This window comes from Dendrobates tinctorius, unplaced genomic scaffold, assembly GCF_039654945.1.
Source record: "Dendrobates tinctorius isolate UK_male_01 unplaced genomic scaffold, ASM3965494v1 ptg000196l, whole genome shotgun sequence".
NCBI classification, from domain to species: domain Eukaryota; kingdom Metazoa; phylum Chordata; class Amphibia; order Anura; family Dendrobatidae; genus Dendrobates; species Dendrobates tinctorius.
This window is the reverse complement of record NW_027361863.1, coordinates 1,315,528-1,340,157: the sequence shown is the minus strand read 5'-3', so window position 1 is coordinate 1,340,157 and position 24,630 is coordinate 1,315,528. Positions and strand designations below refer to the sequence as shown.

General features: G+C 44.8%; 2 protein-coding genes across 7 annotated transcripts in view; one reads left to right on the top strand and one right to left on the bottom strand.

Annotated features, from left to right (window-relative positions):
• Nucleotides 1-458, top strand: part of FANK1 (fibronectin type III and ankyrin repeat domains 1) — a 156,670-nt gene extending 156,212 nt beyond the window's left edge. For all 6 annotated transcript variants that reach the window (XM_073552768.1, XM_073552769.1, XM_073552770.1 and 3 more), the window contains one exon: nucleotides 288-458. In XM_073552768.1, coding sequence (XP_073408869.1) covers nucleotides 288-443 — 156 coding nt within the window. In that variant the 3' untranslated portion in view covers nucleotides 444-458. The remainder of the gene's footprint in view (nucleotides 1-287) is intronic.
• The window catches only part of ADAM12 (ADAM metallopeptidase domain 12), a 771,113-nt gene that overhangs the window by 12,111 nt on the left and 734,372 nt on the right, over nucleotides 1-24,630 (bottom strand). The window contains exon 22 of the mRNA XM_073552776.1: nucleotides 12,860-12,984. Coding sequence (XP_073408877.1) covers nucleotides 12,860-12,984 — 125 coding nt within the window. The remainder of the gene's footprint in view (nucleotides 1-12,859; nucleotides 12,985-24,630) is intronic.

Genomic DNA, 24,630 nt, shown 5'->3' with positions numbered 1-24,630 from the left:
GCAACTGTTACCACCCACCTTTCGTGTCTACCTCTTTCCTCATAGACTGTAAGCTTGCGAGCAGGGCCCTCATTGCTCTTGGTATCTGTTATAATCTATGTGATTATTGTTATGCTGTAATGTCTATTGTCTGTACAAATCCCCTCTGAAATGTAAAGTGCTGCGGAATGTATAATTATTATTTATAATGTAGAAAATTATCGTAGAAGTTCAGTCGCATCTTGATGTTTTCGGACATCATGTAAAATATAGAAAATGCATATTTTTCCTGTTTCTCAAATATACAGATTTCAGTAGGACCATCCTGGATAATGAGAACAGTCGCCCTATCTTATGGTCTCGGTCCCCCTATGCTGAGCAGGAGAGGTCTCATTGACAACGATCAGTCTTGGCGGAATAATTACATGGACCCTTTTGGATTGCGACTTTCACATCAGATCTAATGGGAAAATGTCAGTATCGAAAGTCAATGCATGGTCTGAACCATCGCAGACATAAGATAAGTGCCGCACAGTAGTTATACCGTCACTGTACCGCCATAGCGGCGCTGTCATAGTTATCAACAGATCTGAAAATGGCGGAGCTTCATCTGGTCCGAGCAGTGTTAGCTAGGATCGAGGGGGCGATTTACCATCTGGAAATATTGGCCGTTGTGCTGCCGCTGATGAGATTATGAGGCCATAATAAGAATTTACACGCCGTACCAAGCTTTAGTAGTAAATACCGTCCCCATTCCTTCCAGTTAGGAAAATTAGTGACCCTCATCACTGCAAACAGAACAAAATACAATGTAATGTTCTAATGATGGCCATTCTTGTCTTCGTTTTACAAATGTATTGCGCTGATTGTTTTTTAATTGTGGAGCCCAGGTACAATATTGTCACAGTTCTGGAAGTGACAGACATTATGGGGGTCGAGAATCTCCTCAAAACAGTTGGCACAAAAAATAATAATTTCACGCTAATACAACAATGTATTTGCAGAAACATTAAAAGTACATGAGGCAAGTCTGTGCACGTCTCCCCTATAGTGACTTCTGATTTTATGTTGGGCAACACTTCTTCCACTCCGAAATAATGTGCTCTCTATCAGACTTCGAGGACTTTCCCTTTAGAAATGGGATAGAGAGCTCTTAAAGCACCACTCCAACGTTTGTTTTTAAGCGCCGGAGTGGTGCCACCAATCTAACGTCCCTTCCCCTGGTCTTATACTTACCTTTCGCCCTCTTCTCCTTTTATCGGCACTGCTCTGGCTCCACAACTTCTGGCTGGCTGGAAGTCAAAGGCAACAAGTGCTCAATGCAAGTCTATGGGAACGAGAACGAGGTGAAGAAGAAACCAGCAGCAGCAGGTAACTGTAAAGCTGGGGACAGGGACCTTAGATTAGAAAGCAGCACTCCAGCGTACAATATAAGAAACTGCTGTAATGGTGTATCAAAGCACTCTGCTAGATCATGGTGAGAACTTCTGTGTGGCTATTCAATCAGCTGCACAGTCCTCTCTATTCTTTCTCTGCACAGCCGCGCAATCCTCTCTATTCTTTCTCTGCTCTTTCTACAGACCTATCCATTCTTTCTCTGCACTGCACCACAAACCTCTCTATTCTTTCTCTGCACAGTCCTCTATTCTTTCTCTGAACAGCTGCACAGTCCTCTATTCTTTCCCTGCACAGCCGCACACAGTCCTCTATTCTTTCTCTGCACAGTCCTCTATTCTTTCCCTGCACAGCCGCACAGTCCTCCATTCTTTCTCTGCACAGTACTCTATTCTTTCCCTGCACAGCCGCACAGTCCTCTATTCTTTCCGTACACAGCCGCACAGTCCTCTATTCTTTCCCTGCACTACCACACGGTCCTTTCTATTCTTTCCCTGCACAGCCGCACAGTCCTCTATTCTTTCCCTGCACTGCTGCACAGTCCTCTCTATTCTTTCTCAGCACTGCTGTACAGTCCTCTCTATTCCTTCCCTGCACAGCCCTCTCTATTCTTTCTCTGCACTGCTGCACAGTCCTCTCTATTCCTTCCCTGCACAGCCCTGCAGTCCTCTCTATTTTCTCTGCACAGCTGTGCAGTCCTCTCTATTCTTTCTCTGCAGAGCTGCGCAGTCCTCTCTATTCTTTCTCTGCACTGTTGAACAGTCCTCTCTATTCTTTCTCTGCACTGTTGAACAGTCCTCTCTATTCTTTCTCTGCACTGCCGCACAGTCCTCTCTATTCTTTCCCTGCACTGTTGCACAGTCCTTTCTATTCTTTCCCTGCACTGCCACACTGTCCTCTCTATTCTTTCTCTGCACTGCTGCACAGTCCTCTCCATTCTCTCTGCACTCCTGCACAGTCCTCTCTATTCATTCCCTGCACAGCCACACAGTCCTCTCTATTATTTCTTTGCACAGCTGCGCAGTCCTCTCTATTCTTTCCCTGCACTGCTGCACAGTCCTCTCTATTATTTCTGTGCACTGCTGCACAGTCCTCTCTATTCTTTCTCTGAAACTGCTGCACAGTCCTCTATTCATTCCCTGCACAGCCACACAGTCCTCTCTATTCTTTCTCTGCACTGTTGCACAGTCCTCTCTATTTCTCTGCACTGCTGCACAGTCCTCTCTATTTTTTCCCTGCACTGCTGCACAGTCCTCTATTTTTTCCCTGCACTGCTGCACAGTCCTCTCTATTCTTTCTCTGCACTGCCGCACAGTCCTCTCTATTCTTTCTCTGCACTGTTGCACAGTCCTCTTTATTCTTTCTCTGCACTGCCGCACAGTCCTCTCTATTCCTTCCCTGCACAGCCGCACAGTCCTCTCTATTCTCTCTGCACTGCTGCACAGTCCTCTCTATTCCTTCCCTGCACAGCCGCACAGTCCTCTCTATTCCTTCCCTGCACAGCCGCACAGTCCTCTCTATTCCTTCCCTGCACAGCTGCACAGTCCTCTCCATTCTTTCCCTGCACAGCCGCACAGTCCTCTCTATTCTTTGTCTGCATAGCTGTGCAGTCCTCTCTATTCTTTCTCTGCACTGATGCACAGTCCTCTATTCTTTCTCAGCATTGTTGAACAGTCCTCTCTATTCTTTCTCTGCACTGCCGCACATTGCTCTCTATTCCTTCCCTGCACAGTCCTCTCTATTCTTTCTCTGCACTGTTACACAGTCCTCTCTATTCTTTCTCTGCACTGCCGCACAGTCCTCTCTATTCTTTCTCTGCACTGTTGCACAGTCCTCTTTATTCTTTCTCTGCACTGCCGCACAGTCCTCTCTATTCCTTCCCTGCACAGCCGCACAGTCCTCTCTATTCTCTCTGCACTGCTGCACAGTCCTCTCTATTCCTTCCCTGCACAGCCGCACAGTCCTCTCTATTCCTTCCCTGCACAGCCGCACAGTCCTCTCTATTCCTTCCCTGCACAGCTGCACAGTCCTCTCCATTCTTTCCCTGCACAGCCGCACAGTCCTCTCTATTCTTTGTCTGCATAGCTGTGCAGTCCTCTCTATTCTTTCTCTGCACTGATGCACAGTCCTCTATTCTTTCTCAGCATTGTTGAACAGTCCTCTCTATTCTTTCTCTGCACTGCCGCACATTGCTCTCTATTCCTTCCCTGCACAGTCCTCTCTATTCTTTCTCTGCACTGTTACACAGTCCTCTCTATTCTTTCTCTGCACTGCCGCAGTCCTCTATTCTTTCTCAGCATTGTTGAACAGTCCTCTCTATTCTCTCTGCACTGCTGCACAGTCCTCTCTATTCTTTCCCTGCACTGCTGCACAGTCCTCTCCATTCTTTCTCTGCACTGCTGCACAGTCCTCTCTATTCCTTTCCTGCACAGCTGCACAGTCCTCTCTATTCTCTCTGCACTGCTGCACAGTCCTCTCTATTCCTTCCCTGCACAGCCCTCTCTATTCCTTCCCTGCACAGCCGCACAGTCCTCTCTGTTCCCTCCCTGCACAGTCCTCTCCATTCTTTCCCTGCACAGCCCAACAGTCCTCTCTATTCTTTGTCTGCACAGCTGTGCAGTCCTATTTTCTCTGCACTGTTGCACAGTCCTCTCTATTCCTTCCCTGCACAGCCCTCTCTATTCCTTCCCTGCACAGCCGCACAGTCCTCTCTGTTCCCTCCCTGCACAGTCCTCGCAATTCTTTCCCTGCACAGCCCAACAGTCCTCTCTATTCTTTGTCTGCACAGCTGTGCAGTCCTCTCTATTTTCTCTGCACTGTTGCACAGTCCTCTCTATTCTTTCTCTGCACTGTTGCACAGTCCTCTACCTCTATTCATTCCCTGCACAGCCACACAGTCCTCTCTATTCTTTCTCTGCACTGTTGCACAGTCCTCTCTATTTCTCTGCACTGCTGCACAGTCCTCTCTATTTTTTCCCTGCACTGCTGCACAGTCCTCTCTATTCCTTCCCTGCACAGCCGCACAGTCCTCTCTATTCTCTCTGCACTGCTGCACAGTCCTCTCTATTCCTTCCCTGCACAGCCGCACAGTCCTCTCTATTCCTTCCCTGCACAGCCGCACAGTCCTCTCTATTCCTTCCCTGCACAGCTGCACAGTCCTCTCCATTCTTTCCCTGCACAGCCGCACAGTCCTCTCTATTCTTTGTCTGCATAGCTGTGCAGTCCTCTCTATTCTTTCTCTGCACTGATGCACAGTCCTCTATTCTTTCTCAGCATTGTTGAACAGTCCTCTCTATTCTTTCTCTGCACTGCCGCACATTGCTCTCTATTCCTTCCCTGCACAGTCCTCTCTATTCTTTCTCTGCACTGTTACACAGTCCTCTCTATTCTTTCTCTGCACTGCCGCACAGTCCTCTATTCTTTCTCAGCATTGTTGAACAGTCCTCTCTATTCTCTCTGCACTGCTGCACAGTCCTCTCTATTCTTTCCCTGCACTGCTGCACAGTCCTCTCCATTCTTTCTCTGCACGGCTGCACAGTCCTCTCTATTCCTTTCCTGCACAGCTGCACAGTCCTCTCTATTCTCTCTGCACTGCTGCACAGTCCTCTCTATTCCTTCCCTGCACAGCCCTCTCTATTCCTTCCCTGCACAGCCGCACAGTCCTCTCTGTTCCCTCCCTGCAGTCCTCTCCATTCTTTCCCTGCACAGCCCAACAGTCCTCTCTATTCTTTGTCTGCACAGCTGTGCAGTCCTCTCTATTTTCTCTGCACTGTTGCACAGTCCTCTCTATTCCTTCCCTGCACAGCCCTCTCTATTCCTTCCCTGCACAGCCGCACAGTCCTCTCTGTTCCCTCCCTGCACAGTCCTCGCAATTCTTTCCCTGCACAGCCCAACAGTTCTCTCTATTCTTTGTCTGCACAGCTGTGCAGTCCTCTCTATTTTCTCTGCACTGTTGCACAGTCCTCTCTATTCTTTCTCTGCACTGTTGCAGTCCTCTCTATTCTTTCTCTGCACTGTTGCACAGTCCTCTATTGTTTCTCAGAAATGTTGAACAGTCCTCTCTATTCTTTCTCTGCACTGCCATACAGTCCTCTCTAATCCTTCCCTACAGTCCTCTCTATTTCTTCCCTGCACAGCCGCACAGTCCTCTCTATTCCCTCCCTGCACAGTCCTCTCCATTCGTTCCCTGCACTGCTGCACAGTCCTCGCTATTCTTTCCCTGCACAGCCGAACAGTCCTCTCTATTCTTCCTCTGCACAGCTCCGCAGTCCTCTCTATTCTTTCTCTGCACTGTTGCACAGTCCTCTCTATTCTTTCTTTGCACTGTCGTACAGTCCTCTCTACTCTTTCCCTGCACAGCTGCACCGACCTCATGGATGTTACCATAACCCTTGACTACCCTAGACCAGGGTTCCCCAATTCCAGTCCTCAAGGCCCACCAACAGGTCATGTTTTCAGGATTTCCTTAGTATTGCTCAGGTGATAATTGCATCACCCGTACAATACAAGGGAAATCCTGAAAACATGACCTGTTGGTGGGCCTTGAGGACTGGAGTTGGGGAACCCTGCCTGTATGTTGGTATTGTTTCCTTCGGAACCCCAAAGTTAACCAGAAATTTTGTTGGCAAGCTATTCACTAACCTAGACTGTTAAGGTCTACATAAACTTATTAAGAGTTTGTTCACTCTGTGCAGATGTGCTGAAATTTTTCAGGTGTTTAGTATATGGCATATTAGAGGTTTTACAATGTCTCATCCACATACTGAAAGAAAAAAATCTGTGCAGAAATTGACTTGAAGTGTGTATTTTTATGCTGTGGCATGTCAATTTATGTTGGGGATTTTCACCACGGATTTCTGCTTTGATGTGGTCATAAATCAGCTTAGAAGATGATTAATGAGAAGAGAGATAATATAATAAATTTTATTTTTATAGCGCCGACATATTCCGCAGCACTTTACATTTCAGAGGGGATTTGTACAGACAATAGACATTACAGCATAACAATAATCACATACAGTAGATTATAACAAATACCAAGAGGAATGAGGGCCCTGAGACTTAGAGACTGAGACTATACGACGAGCTCACTGACTAAGTCACTTTTAGCTAATTCTGCAGTCTCCTATGTATAGTGATACATAGAAGCTGTGAAAACTAAGCATTTCAATATTTCTATTGAAACCCTATTGCAATTTTTTTTTCCAAAAACATGCATTTAAATAAAGAAAAAATGTCTACAAAGATGGTAATATCCTTTAAGAGGTTGTGTTTGTGAGACAACCCCCTTTAAATTGTGAGAACATGCTTCTCGGCAAGTCTGGAGTAAAATCTATAGATTTTATTTTGGATTGTGCTGCTGATTAAAATCCCCCCCCCCCTCCCTTACATTGCTGCATATTTGTGACGCACCCAACCCACCGCCATTCCACTATCTGTAAATACGGCCCAATATGCTCTCCAGGTCGGCTGCACATCAGCGCACGTCTTTGGTAGTTACCACTTTGTGAACTGCCTTTTATGCTTTTTTTTTTTTTTTTTTTTATCAGGATGATAATGAGTTCTTCACTTGAACGGAAAATCTGTCTTTAATTCATTGTAGGTGTTGTACTCGAGCAGTGGGAACGCTGTTAGTATTGCTGAATAAACAGCCTCCGCAGTGCAAAGACCACACACTGTAATAAATCTAACAGCCCGGGGATCTTCGCACAGCGATGAATCTGAGCTGGTGCCTTCTGTTTTGCAGTCTTTTAACTTTGTCTCCTCTCTATCGTAGATCAAGAAGGTAATGCACTTGTGCATTGAGAGGGACACTAATGAATGGACTCCGAGCACGGGCCTTTCCCAGCCGCATAATCTACAACCAGAAGGAAAGTGTGCTCTGGCTTCTTTTCCAATTACAGTCGCGGTTCTCGCCAGGGATGAATACATCTCACAATATAGAATTTTGTGAAAGCTCAATCAATTTGACTACTTGATCCACAACTCGTGTCGTGCATACATTTGATCATTTTCTATGAATCTGTCCTGAAAGATGGGAGGTTTTCAGGGGTGAACATCCTATAGGGGCAGACGATACGGCAGCTGGAGAAAGGGAGTCCAGCCCTGATTGGCTTTGGTATCCAGATTCCCCTCCCCAGAGGAACAACATTGTGGAAAAGGGTAGCTGAAGACAAATGAAAAAGTGGGAAGAAATAAACACCTTGTGGGTGACAAACCCAACCCTGGCATCACGAGTGGGCCCGATATTAATTCTTGTGATGGCCCACCTCTGTACACCTGTGGGTGTTTTCATGGTGTCATGGTGTGTACGATATTCCTAATACCAGTGACTGACAGCAAAAGTTGGCATCAAAGACTTCTGGATGACTCATATATAGCAAAGAACGAAAATGTATTCCTGGAATCACCATAAGCTGCATGTTTTATCAAGACAAGATTCCATCTCCTCCGATTCCTTAAAGGGGTTTTCTGATGACTCTTACTTTAACATTCTTTCATTCACCCCCCCACATTCGATCACTGGCTCGCTCTTGTTATCTGCACCTCAAAAACATTACTAGAATTCGACCTTTTCTTTCTTTTGACTCTGCAAAAACTCTTTCTGTTTCTCTTATCCATTCTCGTCTAGACTATTGTAACTCTCTACTAATCGGTTTCCCTCCTACCAAACTCCCCTCTCCAATCTGTCTTGAATGCTGCAGCCAGGATCATATTCTTCATCAGTCGTTGAACCGATGCCTCTACCTTGTGCCAGTCAATACACTGGTTACCCATCCACTCCAGAATCCAGTCTAAACTTATTACCCTCACCAACAAAGCACATGGCTTACCATACTTAGGCTCATAACCGGTTAATGCAGCATTACAAGAACACCCGATTCTTACACTATGGCTGATCCGAACAATAAAAGCAATTGTTACCATCCACCTTTCGTGTCTCCCTTTTTCCCCATAGATTATAAGCTTGCAAGCAGGGCCCTCATTCCTCTATTATCTGTTTTGATCTATGTGTTTATTGTTATGTTGTAATGTCTATTGTCTGTGCAAATCCCCTCTGAAATGTAAAGTGCTGTGTAATATGATGGCGCTATAGAAATAAAATTATTATTTTTTGTCAGAGAAGAGGTTGTCGTGGCATCTCTCGGAAGGGAGAGAAGAGGCTGTTGTGGCATCCGACGGAAGGGAGAGAAGAGGTTGTTGTGGCATCTGTCAGAAGGGAGAGAGGAGGCTATTGTGGGATCCGTCGGAAGGGAGAGAAGAGACTGTTGTGACATCCGTTAGAAGGCAGAGAAAAAGCTGTTGTGGCATCAGTTCGGAAGGGAGAGAAGAGGCTGTTGTTGTTAGGGCTGGCGGAACGCACCAAATAATAAAATAATAGTAAGGTGCGCTCGCAGCCCGTGGTCCACCGTGCAGGGGTGGTAAACTGCTGTTTAGTAATGGCTGAAGTATAAGCGGTGTACAAGAGGTCACTCGTGGGTTAACGTCACCCAGTGTGAACAGAAGCGAACTTTGTTACGACAGAGCCGCCCCACCGCTGAACATAAGTGCCGGAGCCTGTTAAAATCACAGAACTCGGCAAGAGAGCGCTCAGTATGCGGTCACAGAACTCAGCCCCAAGGACACGAGGTCTGAGTCCTTCTAGACCTACTGAGTGTGCGGCGTCGCACCTGCAGACGCCACTATAGCTGCTGACTAAGGTGGAGTGTTGAGCACGTGCACCGTGGCGTGCAGAGCCACTGGTGGACACTGATGTTAGTCTCAGACTCTGCCTCTACCTACACCTAATCCTGGGCGCTTAACAGGCTAGGCTGCACAACACATGCGTGCCAAGAGTAGGAGTTTCAAATGAGTCAGTCACCAGAGACATTCATACTTGCATACAAAACTCACTCCTCATAGTCTGGTATTGCAGTCTATACTAGCGCATGGCCGAGCGGCCATGCGAACCTTTTATAGCCGCGTCCTTCCGGGACCTTCCTGACCTTTCTGATGGTCCAATCCGAGCTGGAGAAGGACCTGAGCATGTGACCTCCGATCTCCAATGAGAGATCGTCCCACGGGCATGCTCAGTGGACCGAATGCAGGACTTAGTCCCTGGAGTAGCTCGCTGCTGACCAGCTTGCGTTGCTATAGCTGAAACAGTGGCAACAGCAACCAAACCCACGGAGCTAGTCTGGGCAGAGCGCCGGGACCGATGAGTCTGCTGAGCAACCTCCTCTGCGGCTGGAGAGGAATGGGAGACTGCCGGAAGCAAGGCTCGGGATTCCCGCTGTGCAGCGACAGGAACCCGACGCCTAACAGTTGTGGTATTCGTCGGAAAGGAGAGAAGAGGCTGTTGTGGCATCCGTCGGAAGGGAGAGAAGAGGTTGTTGTGGCATCTGTCAGAAGGGAGAGAGGAGGCTATTGTGGGATCCGTCGGAAGGGAGAGAAAAGGCTGTTTTGGCATCTCTCAGGATAGAAGAGGCTGTTGTGGCATCTGTCGGAAGGGAGAGAAAAGACTGTTGTGGTATCTGTCGAAAAGGAGAGAAGAGGCTGTTGTGACATCCGTTTGGCAGGAAGAGAAAAGGTAGTTGTGGCATCTTTCGGAAAGGAAAGGAGAGGCTGTTGCATCCAATGGAAGGGAGAGAAGGGACTGTTGTGGGATCCGTAGGAAGGAAGAGAAAAGGCTGTTTTGGCATCTCTCAGGATAGAAGAGGCTGTTGTGGCATCTGTCGGAAGGGAGAGAAAAGACTGTTGTGGCATCTTTCAGAAGGGAGAGAAGAGGCTGTTGTGGCATCCGTTTGGAAGGAAGAGAAAAGGCTGTTTTGGCATCTTTCAGAAGGGAGAGAAGAGGCTGTTGTGGCATCCGTCAGAAGGGAGAGAAGAGGCTGTTGTGGCATCCGTTTGGAAGGAAGAGAAAAGGCTGTTGTGGCATCTGTCGGAAGGGAGAGAAGAGGCTGTTGTGGCATCTGTCGGAAGGGAGAGAAGAGGCTGTTGTGGTATGCATCAGAATGGAGAGCAGAGGCTGTTGTGGCATCCATCAGAAAGGAGAGAAGAGGCTGTTGTGGTATGCATCAGAATGGAGAGTAGAGGCTGTTGTATCCGTTGGAAGGGAGAGAAGAGGCTGTTGTGACATCCCTTGGAAGGGAGAGAAGAGGCTGTTGTGGCATCTTTCGGAAGGGAGAGAAGAGGCTGTTGTGGCATCTTTCGGAAGGGAGAGAAGAGGCTGTTGTGGCATCTCTCGGAAGGGAGAGAAGAGGCTGTTGTGGCATCTCTCGGAAGGGAGAGAAGAGACTGTTGTTGCATCCATTGGAAGGGAGAGAAGGGACTGTTGTGGGATCCATAGGTAGGAAGAGAAAAAGCTGTTTTGGCATCTCTCAGGATAGAAGAGGCTGTTGTGGGATCTGTCGGAAGGGAGAGAAGAGGCTGTTGTGGTATCCGTCAGAAAGGAGAGAAGAGGCTGTTGTTGCATCTGTCGGAAGGGAGAGAAGAGGCTGTTGTGGCATCTTTCGGAAGCATGACAGGTGTTGTGTACCTGTCTTCTTAAAATAGGACAAGCACGCAATACCTGCCAATCTGCTGATGGATACCAGAGAAGAAAAGGAATCCGCACTTCTGTGGTTTCATTTTGTTTGGCTTCGGACCTTTTGGCCATGTGAATGAGACTATACACAGACTAAGAGTGCACAATGCCCATCTGGCCGATGGACCCCCTGTCCGCACCACCTTTACCTCCCAAAGTAATTGCATATTAGCTCTCTTCCACTAGAAAGAAATCACACTCATATGAGTGCCTACTTCAGGTGACTACCTGTAGCTAATGTCCAAACCAATAAAGGGGTTATACCAGGATGACACCTTATCACCTATACACAAGACAGGCCGGGACTGTCACCAATGGTGAAAATTGGGGTTCTGGGCTCCAGTCCAAGTCTATATGAAGGACAGAGCTAACCAGATACAGTGCACGGCTATTTTTTGTCAGTTCCATAGACAATAACTGGAGTGGTGGTGCACCAGTACAGTCAGACAGACAACTTGGGACCTTTATTCTTGTGATCAATTGATGTTTCTGGCAATAATTTGTGATTTTGGTACAAATCCTTTAAAAAGCCTTGAAACATAACTAAGGATATCAATAAAACCAGAGGTATCCCCTCCGTAGACAGCTGGATCAACGTTTTTGCTTCTTGTCGGTACAGACAATATGGCGATGTGATTGTTCCCAAATGATGTCACGTTCAGGATAACATGAAATCACTAACTACATAGAAAGAAAGTGCTGCACTTTTGTGTCTAAATATCTACTGTCTCTCTCTATGTAATATCTGTCTAATATCTATCATCTGTCTATGTATCTATTATCTATCCTATCTGGATATCATCTATTATCCATCTATATCTCTCTTTCTATCTATTACCTAGCTATCATCTATTCTACATTATGTAATATCATCTCACATATTTATCTACCACATATTTTATAACTATCTAATATGTATCTATATAATATCTATCAATATATATCTTTCTAATATCTATTAATGTAGCTATCTGATTTCTTGTAATATCTATTTATGCAATATTTCTCTATCTTCCTATCCAGCTTTCTATTTATCTATCTTTCCATCCATTCCATGGCTTGAGAAAGGTTGATCGCAGCCGAAACGTTGTCACACCACATTGGCTAATAAAGTTCATTTCTTTTTCATTATTTGCTGGAGTGCTGCCTGCTTTTTTTCTTTTATATTACTTCTACAAATGGATATTTTGCATCCAAAATTCCTGTTTATGGTGCTGTTCCATTTTCCTGCTATCTTTCTATCCATCTATCTTTTACCATCTATCTTTCTCTCCATTCAACTATCTATCTTTTGATCTAACTATCCATCCATCGATCATTTTATCTATCTATGCATCATTCTATCTATCTATCTATCTATCTATCTATCTATCTATCTATCTATCTATCTATCTCTTCCCCTGCAGTACCTGTATGTCCTCTGTCTCTGTGGGCATGTGGCGGATGTGCTGTTTCTCTCAGACTTTCTGTGTTTTGCTCTTTCCTTCTCAGATTGTTGTGTCTCGTTCCCCCGGTCTCCCTGTGGTTTGACATCAATTCACTACAAATCTCTTATTATTTTCTTGCCCCAGTTACAAAACACGACTGGAAAAGGGAAGTCTGAATGGTGACATTTGGAGTCTGCCCTTTCACCTGTAAACATCCACCTTTCCGGGGTGTACGGCGGATCGGGGGCCGTCACTGATGATATTTCAGACCTTGTTGTAACAGCTGAAGGCAAGTACAAGTCAAAACTGTTTCTGATCCAACTCATTTACAGTCCAGTTCCTCTGCTGCCTGAAGCATCAACTTTACAAAAATGTGAGGTGCGGAGAATAAAACTGCATTATTTTTTGTTGTTGTTCTGCCAGACTTAACCCGCGCAATGCCAGACAGGTAGCGGCACCTGATGGCGGTTACATTGCCGCACGTACAGCGTACCTTACAGGAGTGATCTGAGCCATGGCTCCTTGACGTTCCTGCTCGGTTCTGGAGGCACCGTCCACCCGGGTACACTTTGGATCTGCCGGCAGTGGTTTCTGCGGAGGACTGGGTATGTGCGATCCCTGGAAGCAAAATACAAAGCCATTGAAAACGTGTTCAAATAAACATTTCAGTGTCAAATACGAGAAATTGTGACTTCGGCTGAATCTGGAGAACTTCACATGGAAACATTCGGAAATGCAATGTCTCCGGATGCCCACGCGGTTGGTTAAAAATGAAAAATCCTGACCCCTCAGTCCAAACAAACAGTCATGGGCTATCCCTACGTGACAATATGAACATTTATACCGAGGGCGAAACGTGTACTCCGTTACATGGTGCCAGGAAAGGTGGGCACCAATGTGGCACTCTACACTGAGGGGGATCGGATAGATCGGGGAACTTAAAGGGGGTTTTCCAATATAGGGAGTAATGGCCAATCATTAGGATATGCCTTCTCTTATGATCGGAGGAGGGACCCAAATGATCTGCAGAATAATTGGGCACAAGTATGGAGCACTGCTGCTCCTTCCCAGATTTCCCCTGTAGAGCAGCGCTCCTTCCCATCAGCGCATGATGGCAAATCCTTGCAGAGCGAGTGATTTCAGACCTCCACCCCATTACTAGCAAGAATTAAAATTACACCCTCAGGGTGTTCTCGTTGCTTTCTTCAGCAGCGCAACGCTCCCCAGTCTTCCGGCTTCCTGCTTGCCAGGGGGCCGGTGTACTCCTGAAGACTGATAGTTCAAGCCACATGGATGGCTGAGACACTCTGATGCTGCCAGCGGTGGCAGCCTTGTCTGTGCAGCAACGGAGGTGCGCTGGGGCGTTGAAGAGCAGCACTTGCAAACTATATAGCAAACGGCTTGAAATTGCAAACTCCTTGCTTAGAACACTGGCCACCTTTGAGGTTGCCGGTATCGTAAGCAACGAGCAGTAAACTAAAGAATTAAAAGTCAGAGAATTCTGCTTCTTTCTCCACTTATGAGCCACTTCCTCTCTCCTCCCGCCTCCTAAACAGGTCATCCGTTCTGAAAAGAATATCTCAAAATCAACCTTGTTCAATATAAGATGGACCGCCAGCTCACTGGATGATGTGATTACAGGTGCCTATTGAAGTTTATGGGGAGAGGAGAAGGTAGAGGCAGAGACACACATAGATAGTGCTGAAGATTACTAGTAAGTGTTTTATGTCTACTCAGAGCTGGATTAACATCTACACTGATTAGTACTGTTTTATATATCCTCCATGCTGCTGCTGCTGCTTCCGAACATGAGCCACATAGCGACGTGAGAGCAGGAATCCCTCACGTCTCTGGGCTGTGTACACTATGTAAACATTATAACAGCTAGACTCCCACACTAGCTCAGAGACAACTGGGATTGAGGCAGAGGTGAAAAATAGTGATATTCCTCATGTACATACACAACAGTTTATTCTCAAAAGTCACCTGAAATATCAGGTATCATCTCACTGGCTCTGCATTTCAATTCCTTCAAAAATAGTGCCACCCTTGTCAGAGGGTTGTGCCTGGTATTGCAGCATTTTGTGCACTTTTCCTGCTTTCTCGTACATTCTGTCAGTATAAGGTACAGATAGATACATTATTTAGTGACGGAATGACTATATGTGAACACTATCAATAAATGAAGAGAGTGCTGGATTCTCCTCTTGGGTGCCCAAGGCTCGGTCCTGACTCTAACAAGCCTGATCCATACTGAAATGGTTCTTTGAAGGTCTTCGTACCAGACATCAATGTGTTTCCTTCACTCTAGAACACTTTGTAGTCGTCCATTTAAAAGCCGCCATAGAAAACATGCGGCTCATCAAATATTGAGAAACCATGAATACATCACAGTTCGATGGAGCTCCTGGAGCTTGGATCCCAACTTCACATTTAACCTCCTTCAAGGAGTTGTCTGATATTTTACAAAAAAAAGAAGAGCTTTCATGTTTTCTCATGTTTGGTATTAAAGCACTCAGGCGCAGAACCAAATACCGCCAGACAATCAGAATGGCGCTGTTTTGGGAAAATGATGAGAGAGCCATTACAGAAGCTCCGCTGTGTCTTTAGCCCTCATTCCCCAAACGTGTGGGTCTCAGAGGTGGGGCCCTTATCTATATGGGATTTCCTGTACAATTGCTATAAATGTCCAAGGTGGGAATATCCATTGAAAGGAGTTTTCTCAGGTTTGACACCCCTGCCTATACTAAGGATAACTTACAGATTTCTGAGGGTCTCAATGCTGGGACCCCACTGATTCCGATCAGTGTTGATGGGACTGGTGGATATTCAGCCATCATCTGCCTCTAACAGCAGTGGGTGGAGCAGAGGTCTGCTTGTGGCTGTTAACCTGTTAAACGCCACTGTCAATCTCTGACAGCGGCATCTAATGTGCGCCAGCGGTGGGGCGTCTCATTCTATGCAATAAAAGGCCATCAAACCATCGTATCTACCCCAAATTGGTATCAATAAAAACGGCGGCTCCGAGCACAAAAAAGTAAGCCCTCACACATCCCCATCGAACAAAAATGAAAAACGTTACGAGTCTCAGAAAATGGCGACACAGGTAAAAATTTTGTTTTACAGATTTATAAATTTTTTCACCATTTAATAAAGAAAAAAAACAAAAAAAAAAACTATACATATTTAGTAGCTGTCATACCACAAAATATAAAGATGATACCATCATAATTCTTCCACCTTAAAATGATGATGTTTGGTATCTGTGTGTTCATACTGATCTGAGGAATCATACTGCCGGTTCAGTTTTCCCATATTATGAGCATGGTGATTAAAACACCCAAAAAATCAATTGTGGAATTGCACTTTGTTTGCAATTTTGACGCATTTGGAACTTTTTTTTTTCATGCTTTTCAGTACATTACATGATAAAATGAATGGTGTCATTCAAAAGTATAACTTGTCCTGACAAAACAAGCCATTATGTGGGAGGAAAAATATTAAAAAAGTCACGGCTCTTTGTAGAAGGAGAGGAAAAAACATAAATTGGCCATGGTGGGGAGGGGTTTAAAAGGTGAATGTATTATTTGAACATAAAACATGTTAAAGTGGTTATAAATGTTTATAAAAAGTTGTCTGCTTTCTTCTAGAAATGGCGCCTCACCTGTCCACAATTTATGCCAGGTATTGCAATTTACGGTCATTAAAGTATATGTAGGTTGAGCTGCAATACCGCATATAACCTGTGGATTGGGGTGGCGCTGTTTTTAGAATAAAGCAGCCATGTTTTTTTTTTTTTTATCATTTATGTGAGTTTTCTGCCTAGAACCCTTACCTTAATTTTCCTCTACTTCAATTACCAGAGCGCTCACAGTAAGACGATCCAGGAGGGTACTATTGTAAATGGTCGCTTATTCACATTTACAGATCTGAGAGTGTTTAAAGCCGGCGAGCTCAGTGGGACGAGCAGTAATTGAGCGCTTCCATTTAATGTACTGCGTGAGCCGCTCACAACAGTTGTTTAATGTGTTCATAACTCCAGGCGAGCAATCCGGAAAACAGGTACCAAAACCACAACTACAAGCAGCATCAGCGAGGAGAACGCGGATACTGCTGCCGGCAACCACAGTACTGCCGCCAGGCTGGCCTTATCATTTATGTAAAAGACGTGGGAATTACGCCGCCACGCAGCAATTTTCTCCATCAAAATGGCAATTGCTGGTGAGTAAGTACAGAGTAGGATGCTCTCTTCTGAATGTTATGCGTTATGTAATGCGCCCCCCTTCTGTGAGAAACGAGGATATTAAAGTCATCAAAAAGTTTCAAGACTGTAGGAAGTAACAGGCGGCAATTTCCTAACAGCACATTTAGGCACTTGCAAACCTAAACTACACATTCTTCTCCTCTGAACATTTTTGATTGAATTCATATGAAGATCAGTGGAGCTACAACAATAGCAAGAAATAAATGTATAATTAGATAGAGGTCAAGTCATATAACTCAGAACTGGAATCACAGCTACACTGCTAAGTACGCAATTCAGAAATGGCCCAGGAACAGCCATACACCAAAGTGATGGCGGTGTAGCTTCAGCTCCCTTTCTTCATAACGAGCACTATAATTGGCCTCAGGAGGAGCGCCACTGGTCATGGAGGTGAGTAAAGTTTTTTTTTTTCTCAACTCCCCGTCCTGGGTCCATTAGCAATAACTTTTAAAGTTTGGGAAGAACCCTTGAACCAGTTTTGACCTGATAAGTGAGGGATCATCTGTTGAAACCCTTGATCAGAGGTGGCTGTTATGCATGGTCAATCGAAGACCCAGAAAAGACATTGAGCTTCTGGCAGGGATTGGGAAATGTGTGTTCCCCTTCATCAATGAGGGTATCATTAGTTGGTCCCTCAGTCCCTTTACCATCGTTCAAACCTCTTCCATTTTGTTTGTATTTCTTCAACTAATGAGCAGTTTGTACTTATGTTTTTAAAGGGTAACTATACTTTCAAGGAGCAAAGTAAGCAGCAATGTGGGTACATGAAGAATAACTCTATTTGTGGCCATTATATGATTGTATCCCATATTTGTATCCTCTGCAGGCTCTCTTTACTTTTCAATTTTCTCTGAGCTACTTGGTGAAGAGTAGCTGCTATGATATCTCTCATACACAGGGATTCCAGGAGCAGCAGAGGAATGAATGACATTGCCCAGCAGTTCTGAGCTGTGTAACTGTGAATCCAGCTCTGGCATAAGCTATATACCAGCTAATATCCCACATGTTTTTGTTCTTGTTTCACTCTGATCCTGTCTTCTCCCCCTCACTTCTCTTTAGAATATGATATGCTCACTGTGCTGGTAGGAGTCTATCTTGTCTTCACCAAGATGGATTTGAGATGGACTTTTTTTCAGAGCGAATGAAAGTGTTAAGTGTCAGGGGTAGAAGTGGCTCATAAGTGGAGAAGGAAGCAGATTTCTCCAATAAGATAATGTGTGCTACAAAGTTTTTAATATTTTCCTGTACTATTCAATGATGCAAAGTTTGTTGAAACAGCAGTCAGTGACCAGAAGAAACACAGCTACTCCGCACTTGTTTTAGTCATTTGGGCGATAAATCCTAGTAGGAGTCCTCAAAATTGGTTGTGAGGATCAACTTTTATCCAAAATGCGTGGGTGGACAATATGTTAATGCATGCTGAGTACATAACTGCTACCCTAAATTAAAGGGACTTTCTAGTTTAGCAGCCCATTTTTCATACACCCATTTTCAGGGTTCCTATAACTCAGCCATAGTTGAGGGGGATTGTCTTCTCTGTGGAGGACCTGTCCTGCCCTGCATTACACAGGCAGGTCATTGATATAGATAGGAGCTGCGTAATGCTTAGTTTTCCCTCTGGTGGCGCTGCAGGTAAATTGAAAACGTATTGTCCGGTTTCCAAAGATTAAAGTGAACCTGTCAGCAGTTTTGGCCGATATAAGACATGGCCACTGCCTATCAGGGCTGATATACAGCATTCTATAATGCTGTAGATAAGCCCCCGGTCCGACCTGAAAGATAAGAAAAATAAGTTTTATTATACTCACCCGGGGCGGTCCGGTCTGATGGGTGTCATGTCCGGGTCTGGTGCCTCCCATCTTCTTGCGATGCCGCCCTCCTGTTGATTCATCACTTGCTGGCATCGCGATCCTGCGCAGGCGTACTTATCTGCCCTGCTGAAGGCAGAGAAAAGCACTGCAGTGCGCAGGCGCCGGGAAAGGTCAGAGAGACCCAGCACCTGGGCACTGCAGTACTTTACTCTACCCTAAACAAGGCAAATAAGTACGCCTGCGCAATAGCGCGATGTCGGGGAGCCATGAAGCAGCAGGAGGGCGGCATCGCAAGAAAATGGGAGGCGCCGGACCCGAACCTGCGACACTCATTGGACCATACCGCACCGGATCGCCCCCCCCCCCCCCCGGGTGAGTGTAATAAAAGTATTTTTCTTCTCTTTAAGGTTGGACTGGGGGCTTATCTACAGGATTATAGAATGCTGTAGATGAGCCCTTAAAGGCAGTGGCCGTATCTTATATCGGCCAAAAAAACAGCTGACTGGTTCCCTTTAAAGCTGACTGTTGGGGTTTCTAGCGGATTGATACTTTGTGATCAACATATTATCAAGGGGTCCATCTAACAAGTAAGGATTTTCCAAAGTGGAAAGCCTCTTTAAAGGGACATTCTGGTTGCAACAAATTATTACCTATTTACAGAACAGGTCATAACTGCTGGGTGGGTTGTGAGATCCAAGTGGTTAGATAGGTGATAACATATAAAATTCAGAATACCGTGTGGTAGATCAACTTACTCAGCTGTACGTGGAGGTAGACACGGGAACACTGTCTCTGTAAGATTTTCACTGGTTTATGATATATGCGGCATAAACCAGGGTGAAGTAAAAATAAACATGGCCCTTTGGGCAAAATAGGAAGAACAAAACAAAGTGGTACAAAGCACAGTCCTTGAGGTAGCGGAGCATAAACACTTCTCTGGAGTTAGCCTCTCCAGACACACTGAACACTGAGTGTCTCAGGATGCCGACTATTTAAACCACAGACCACACCCTGGGGTGGAGATAAGGTGGACAACCTCCTACCCACTCTATGATTGTCCACAAAAACCTAGCCCTTAAAATGGCCGATTATGTGCTGGAGCAGACTTCTGGGTTTCAATTCACTGAAGCTAATAGCCTCAGTGAAACGTATCTCCCGTCCAGCACTTTGCTAGCGGCTTTGTCACAACCCATTGAAAGGGGGTTCTCCTGTTTGGACAAGGTCTACTTGGGACTGTCTGGGACAGCCAAGCGCAGTACTCCCCTACACCAGCAACCTATGGCACTTCAGCTGTTGCAAAACTACAACTCCCAGAATTCCCTGGCGCTCATAGGATGGGAATGATAGATGGGAGTTGTAGTTTCACAACAGCTGGCATGGCCAAAGGTTGCTGATCCCTGCCCTAGATTTGGAATAAAGTGGCTGGAGACATGGGATCTCTATTCTGTTGATCCCAGTGGTTGGACCTCCACCCATCTAGCAGTTATCACCTGTCATTTTAGAACCAGAAAACCCCTTTAATATTCACTTTCCGCTTGATGAATGCGTATATTGATCCCTATGGAGGGTTAGCAGCTGTCCAAACCTGTCTCGTTGATTTGCACTTGCTGACGTCCATGACTACTGGACGTTTAGGCTGCATGTCCGGTCTAGCAGCTACAGAATCCTCCTAATTCACCGTCTAGCTCGTTACATCAGACCCCAATCTTTTGATCAGTTAAAGTGTTTGGGGTTTTTTTTTGAGAAAAGCATTAATTGAAATGAAGGATTGTGCAATTTCCGAGCTCTCATTTCCATTTTTCGCCTTTTCGAGCAACGTGTTCCTCTCCACGTTGGCCGCTCCAGCTATTGTCATAAAGCGTGTAATCAGCGGCTTCCTGCATGATAAGACTGTACAAACAGATTCTGCTTATCTGTAATTGTTTGGAGACAGAATATTAGATACATAAAACGGATGTATTACATACCGTGGACGTCTCTAAACATGACAAGAAGGAAAATAAAATGTCAGGCTCCACCGATGGGAACCGTGCCACTTGGCACCCAAGCCATGCACAGCCCGGGGAGAAGAGTGCGGATTGTGAGTACTTAGCAACAAATGGACTCCTACTGAGCAGTACCAGGAGCCGACCTGCCTGGGTAAATTATACTGAATATCATGAAGGGCCCGGCATACCTTATGTGACATCCCGATCGTTAGAAATGCAAATGTAAGTGCAATGTCTGTTCCAAATGCAAAATATTCTGATGGATGCATTAGAGGAAAGAGGAAACCTCTAATGCTGCTTCAATGGAAAACTCAGAGTAAAAATTGCTCTGTAGAGTACGCCTACTGCCAAAATGTGCTCTCATTATACACGCTCAGCACATGACCCGCTCTCATTTTACAAACTAAGGTCTCAAGAAAGGCTCAAAGACATTGGCCTATGGTAAAAGGTGAAGATGTATCAACCTATCTCTTTATAGGTGTCGTCTTATTTTTGCATGTTATTGTAGTGAGAGTGGCTAAGCGAATTCCGGACACCGCTGCAGCTAATCGGAGCTAAAAACAGTCCCCTATGGGGGCAGGGCCACTTTTAGGCAAAGTGGAGTCCTGGTCAAAAGAATGCAGTGGGGCCCCAAATGTTCATGTATTGCACCCTCACAGAAACATTTCAGTTGTATTTACTGTAGTTACTGAAAGTATTCAGACCCCTTTAACTTTTTCACTCTTTGCTGCATTGCAGCCATTTGGTAAAGTCAAAAAAGTTCATTTTTTCCTCATTATTGTACACTCTCCACCCCATCTTGATTTAAAAAAAAAAACAGAAATGTAGAATTTTTTTCAAACTTATTGAAAAAGAAAAACTGAAATATCACATGTGGTCATAAGTATCAGACCCTTTACTCAGTATTGAGTAGAAGCACCTTTTGAGCTAGTACAGCCATGAGTCTTCTTGGGAATGATGTAACAAGTTTTTCACACCTGGATTTGGGGAGCCTCTGCCATTCTTCCTTGCAGATCCTCTCCAGTTCCATCAGATTGGATGGTGAACGTTGGTGGACAGCCATTTTCAGGTCTCTCCAGAGATGCTCAATTGGGTTTAGGTCAGGGCTCTGGCTGGGCCAGTCAAGAATGGTCACATAGTTGTTCTGAAGCCACTCCTTTATTATTTTAGCTGTGTGCTTAGGGTCATTGTCTTGTTGGAAGGTGAACCTTTGGCCAAGTCTGAGGTCCAGAGCACTCTGAAAGAAGTTTTCATCCAGGATATCTCTGTACTTGGCCACATTCATGTTTCCATCAATTGCAACCAGTCTTCCTGTCCCTGCAACTGAAAAACACCCCCATAGCATAATGCTGCCACCACCATGTTTCACTGTGGGGATTGTATTGGGCAGGTGATGAGCAATGCCTGGTTTTCACCACACATACCTCTTAGAATTATTACCAAAAAGTTCTAGCTTTGTCTCGTCAGACCAGAGAATCTTATTTCTCATAGTCTGGGAGTCCTTCATGTGTTTTTTTTAGCAAACTCTATGTGGGCTTTCATATGTCTTGCACTGAGGAGAGGCTTCATTCAGTTGGGCCACTCTGCCATAAAGGCCCGACTGGTGGAGGGCTGCAGTGATAGTTGACTTTGTGGAACTTTCTCCCATCTCCCTACTGCATCTGAGGAGCTCAGCCACCGTGATCTTGGGGTTCTTCTTTACCTCTCTCACCCAGGCTCTTCTCCAACAATTGCTCAGTTTGGTTGGACAGCCAGGTCTAGGAAGACTTCTGGTGGTCCCAAACTTCTTCCATTTAAGGATTATGGCCACTGTGCTCTTAGGAACCTTGAGTACTGCAGAAAATTTTTTGTAACCTTGGCCAGATCTGTGCCTTGCCACAATTCTGTCTCTGAGCTCCTTGGCCAGTTCCTTTGATTCTCATTTGGTCTGACATGCACTGTGAGCTGTGAGGTCTTATATAGACAGGTGTGTGCCTTTACAAATCAAGTCCTATCAGTTTTAGTTAAACACAGCTGGACTCCAATGAAGGAGTAGAACCATCTCAAGGAGGATCACAAGGAAATGGACAGCATGTGACTTAAAAATGAGTGTCTGAGCAAAGGGTCTGAATACTTATGACCATGTAATATTTCAGTTTTTCTTTTTCAATAAATTTGCAAAAATTTCTACACTTCTGTTTTTTTTTCAGTCAAGATGGGGTGCAGAGTGTACATTAATGGGAAAAAAATGAACATTTTTGAATTTACCAAATGGCTGCAATGAAACAAAGAGTGAAAAATGTAAAGGGGCCCGAATACTTTCCGCACCCACTTTACATGTGCTGAGTTCAGGCCGTTAAACGAGCGTGATCGATAATATTGAAGTCGTTCGACGCTTGTTTCCTGGCCTCTTTACGTCGTCTGGGGAAGAATGGAGATGGAGACACAACGATCACTAGTAGATCAATATGTTCCCATACAGTATCATGTTATCAGCAGCACTTATGCCGTTCACACCACATGATGTGCTGCTGAGAACAATGATTTTTGTTTCAGCATAAACAAACCAATCACTCGATGAATAGGCAGCATTTTGCTTGTTTAGTATAATGCATCCCACAGTCCTCCACATAGTATAATGTGCCCCATAGTTCTCATATAGTATGATACACACCTGATAGTCCTCCACATAGTATAATGTGCTGCCATAGTCTTCCATAAAGTATAATACACTCCCCATAGACCTCCATATAGTATAATGCACACCCCATAGTCCTGCATACAGTATAATGCACTCCTCATAGTCTTCCATATAGTAAAATACACTCCCAATAGTCCTCCATATAGTACAATTCACTCCCCATAAAATAGACCCCATAGTAGTTCATATAGTATAATGCATTCCCCATAGTCCTTCATACAGTATAATGCTCCCCATAGTCCTCAATACAGTATAATGCAGCCGCCATATAATACACATAGAATAATGAACTCTCCCTAGTCCTTGATAGAGTGTAATCCAGCACCCATAAAGTACATATAGTATGATGCATCCCCCATAAAGATCAGATAGTATAATGCAATCCCCATAGACCTTGATAGAGTATAATGAAACCCCCATATAGTAGAATTCACTACCCATAGAGTATAATGCAGCCCCTTACAATATATATAGTATAATGCACTTTCCATAGTCCTCGTTAGAGTATAATGCAGCCCAAAGAGTATAATGCAGCCCCATGGAATATAATGCAACCCCACAGAGTATAATGCAGCCCTATAGAGTACATATAGTATAATGCACACCCCATAGTCCTGCAGTATTATGGCCCCCACGTACTCACTGATTTACATAAAAAAAACATACTTCTCCGAGTTCCGCCACTGCGCCGGTCTCTGCAGCACATCTACTCAGCAGATCCACTGCCTGGCACAGCGTGGTGCTCGATGAAGTGACGTTATCGCACCCGCTGAGTCATATGTCAGACACAGAGGGGGAATGATGGGCAACAGAGCATCAGCTGACGCTCTCTCCTCCATCACTGCTTTCAACTGTAAAGGAAGTTACGGTATTGTTGAGGTGAGTATGACTTCTTTTACTTTTTTAAAGGGAACATGTAATCAGAAAATTACCTATTGTTTCAATCTGGTTTTATGTTAATTGTATTTTTGAAAATTTCAGATAATGTTTCTTTTAATTTTTTATATCACCGCCTCTTATGTTTAAAAAAAATTCTGAAAAAAAAAAAACATAGTAAAAGAGCAATTACAAAAGTCATGGGAAAGAAAACACCGTTTGCCAAAACTGTCAGAAAAATGCTCAGGAAATGACCAAAAAACCCGACAAAACAATTCATAAAAAAAATGCCAGTTTCCTGAAGAGTCTCCAGCATGAAAAACTTGTCTTGAATTTAAATGACGTTATGTGTACATAGCCTTACTGGGACCATCAGCAGTTATATCCCAGGACTGTGTTGTTCCACATACTGATCGCAGATCTGCGCTATGTGCTCCTGGAAATGAACGCCTCCATACAATGTGTATATACAAGTCCCACACATGTTTCATTGTACCCCCGGGACAAGGAGTCTTAAACATTTACAATTCCATGTTCTCTTCGATTGCAGAGCTGTAGTAAAAGAAAACTATTATGGATATTCCATTTCCAATTACCAGGAATGGACGACAAAGCAGATTTAAAGGAACCCGTCTCTTAGATTTC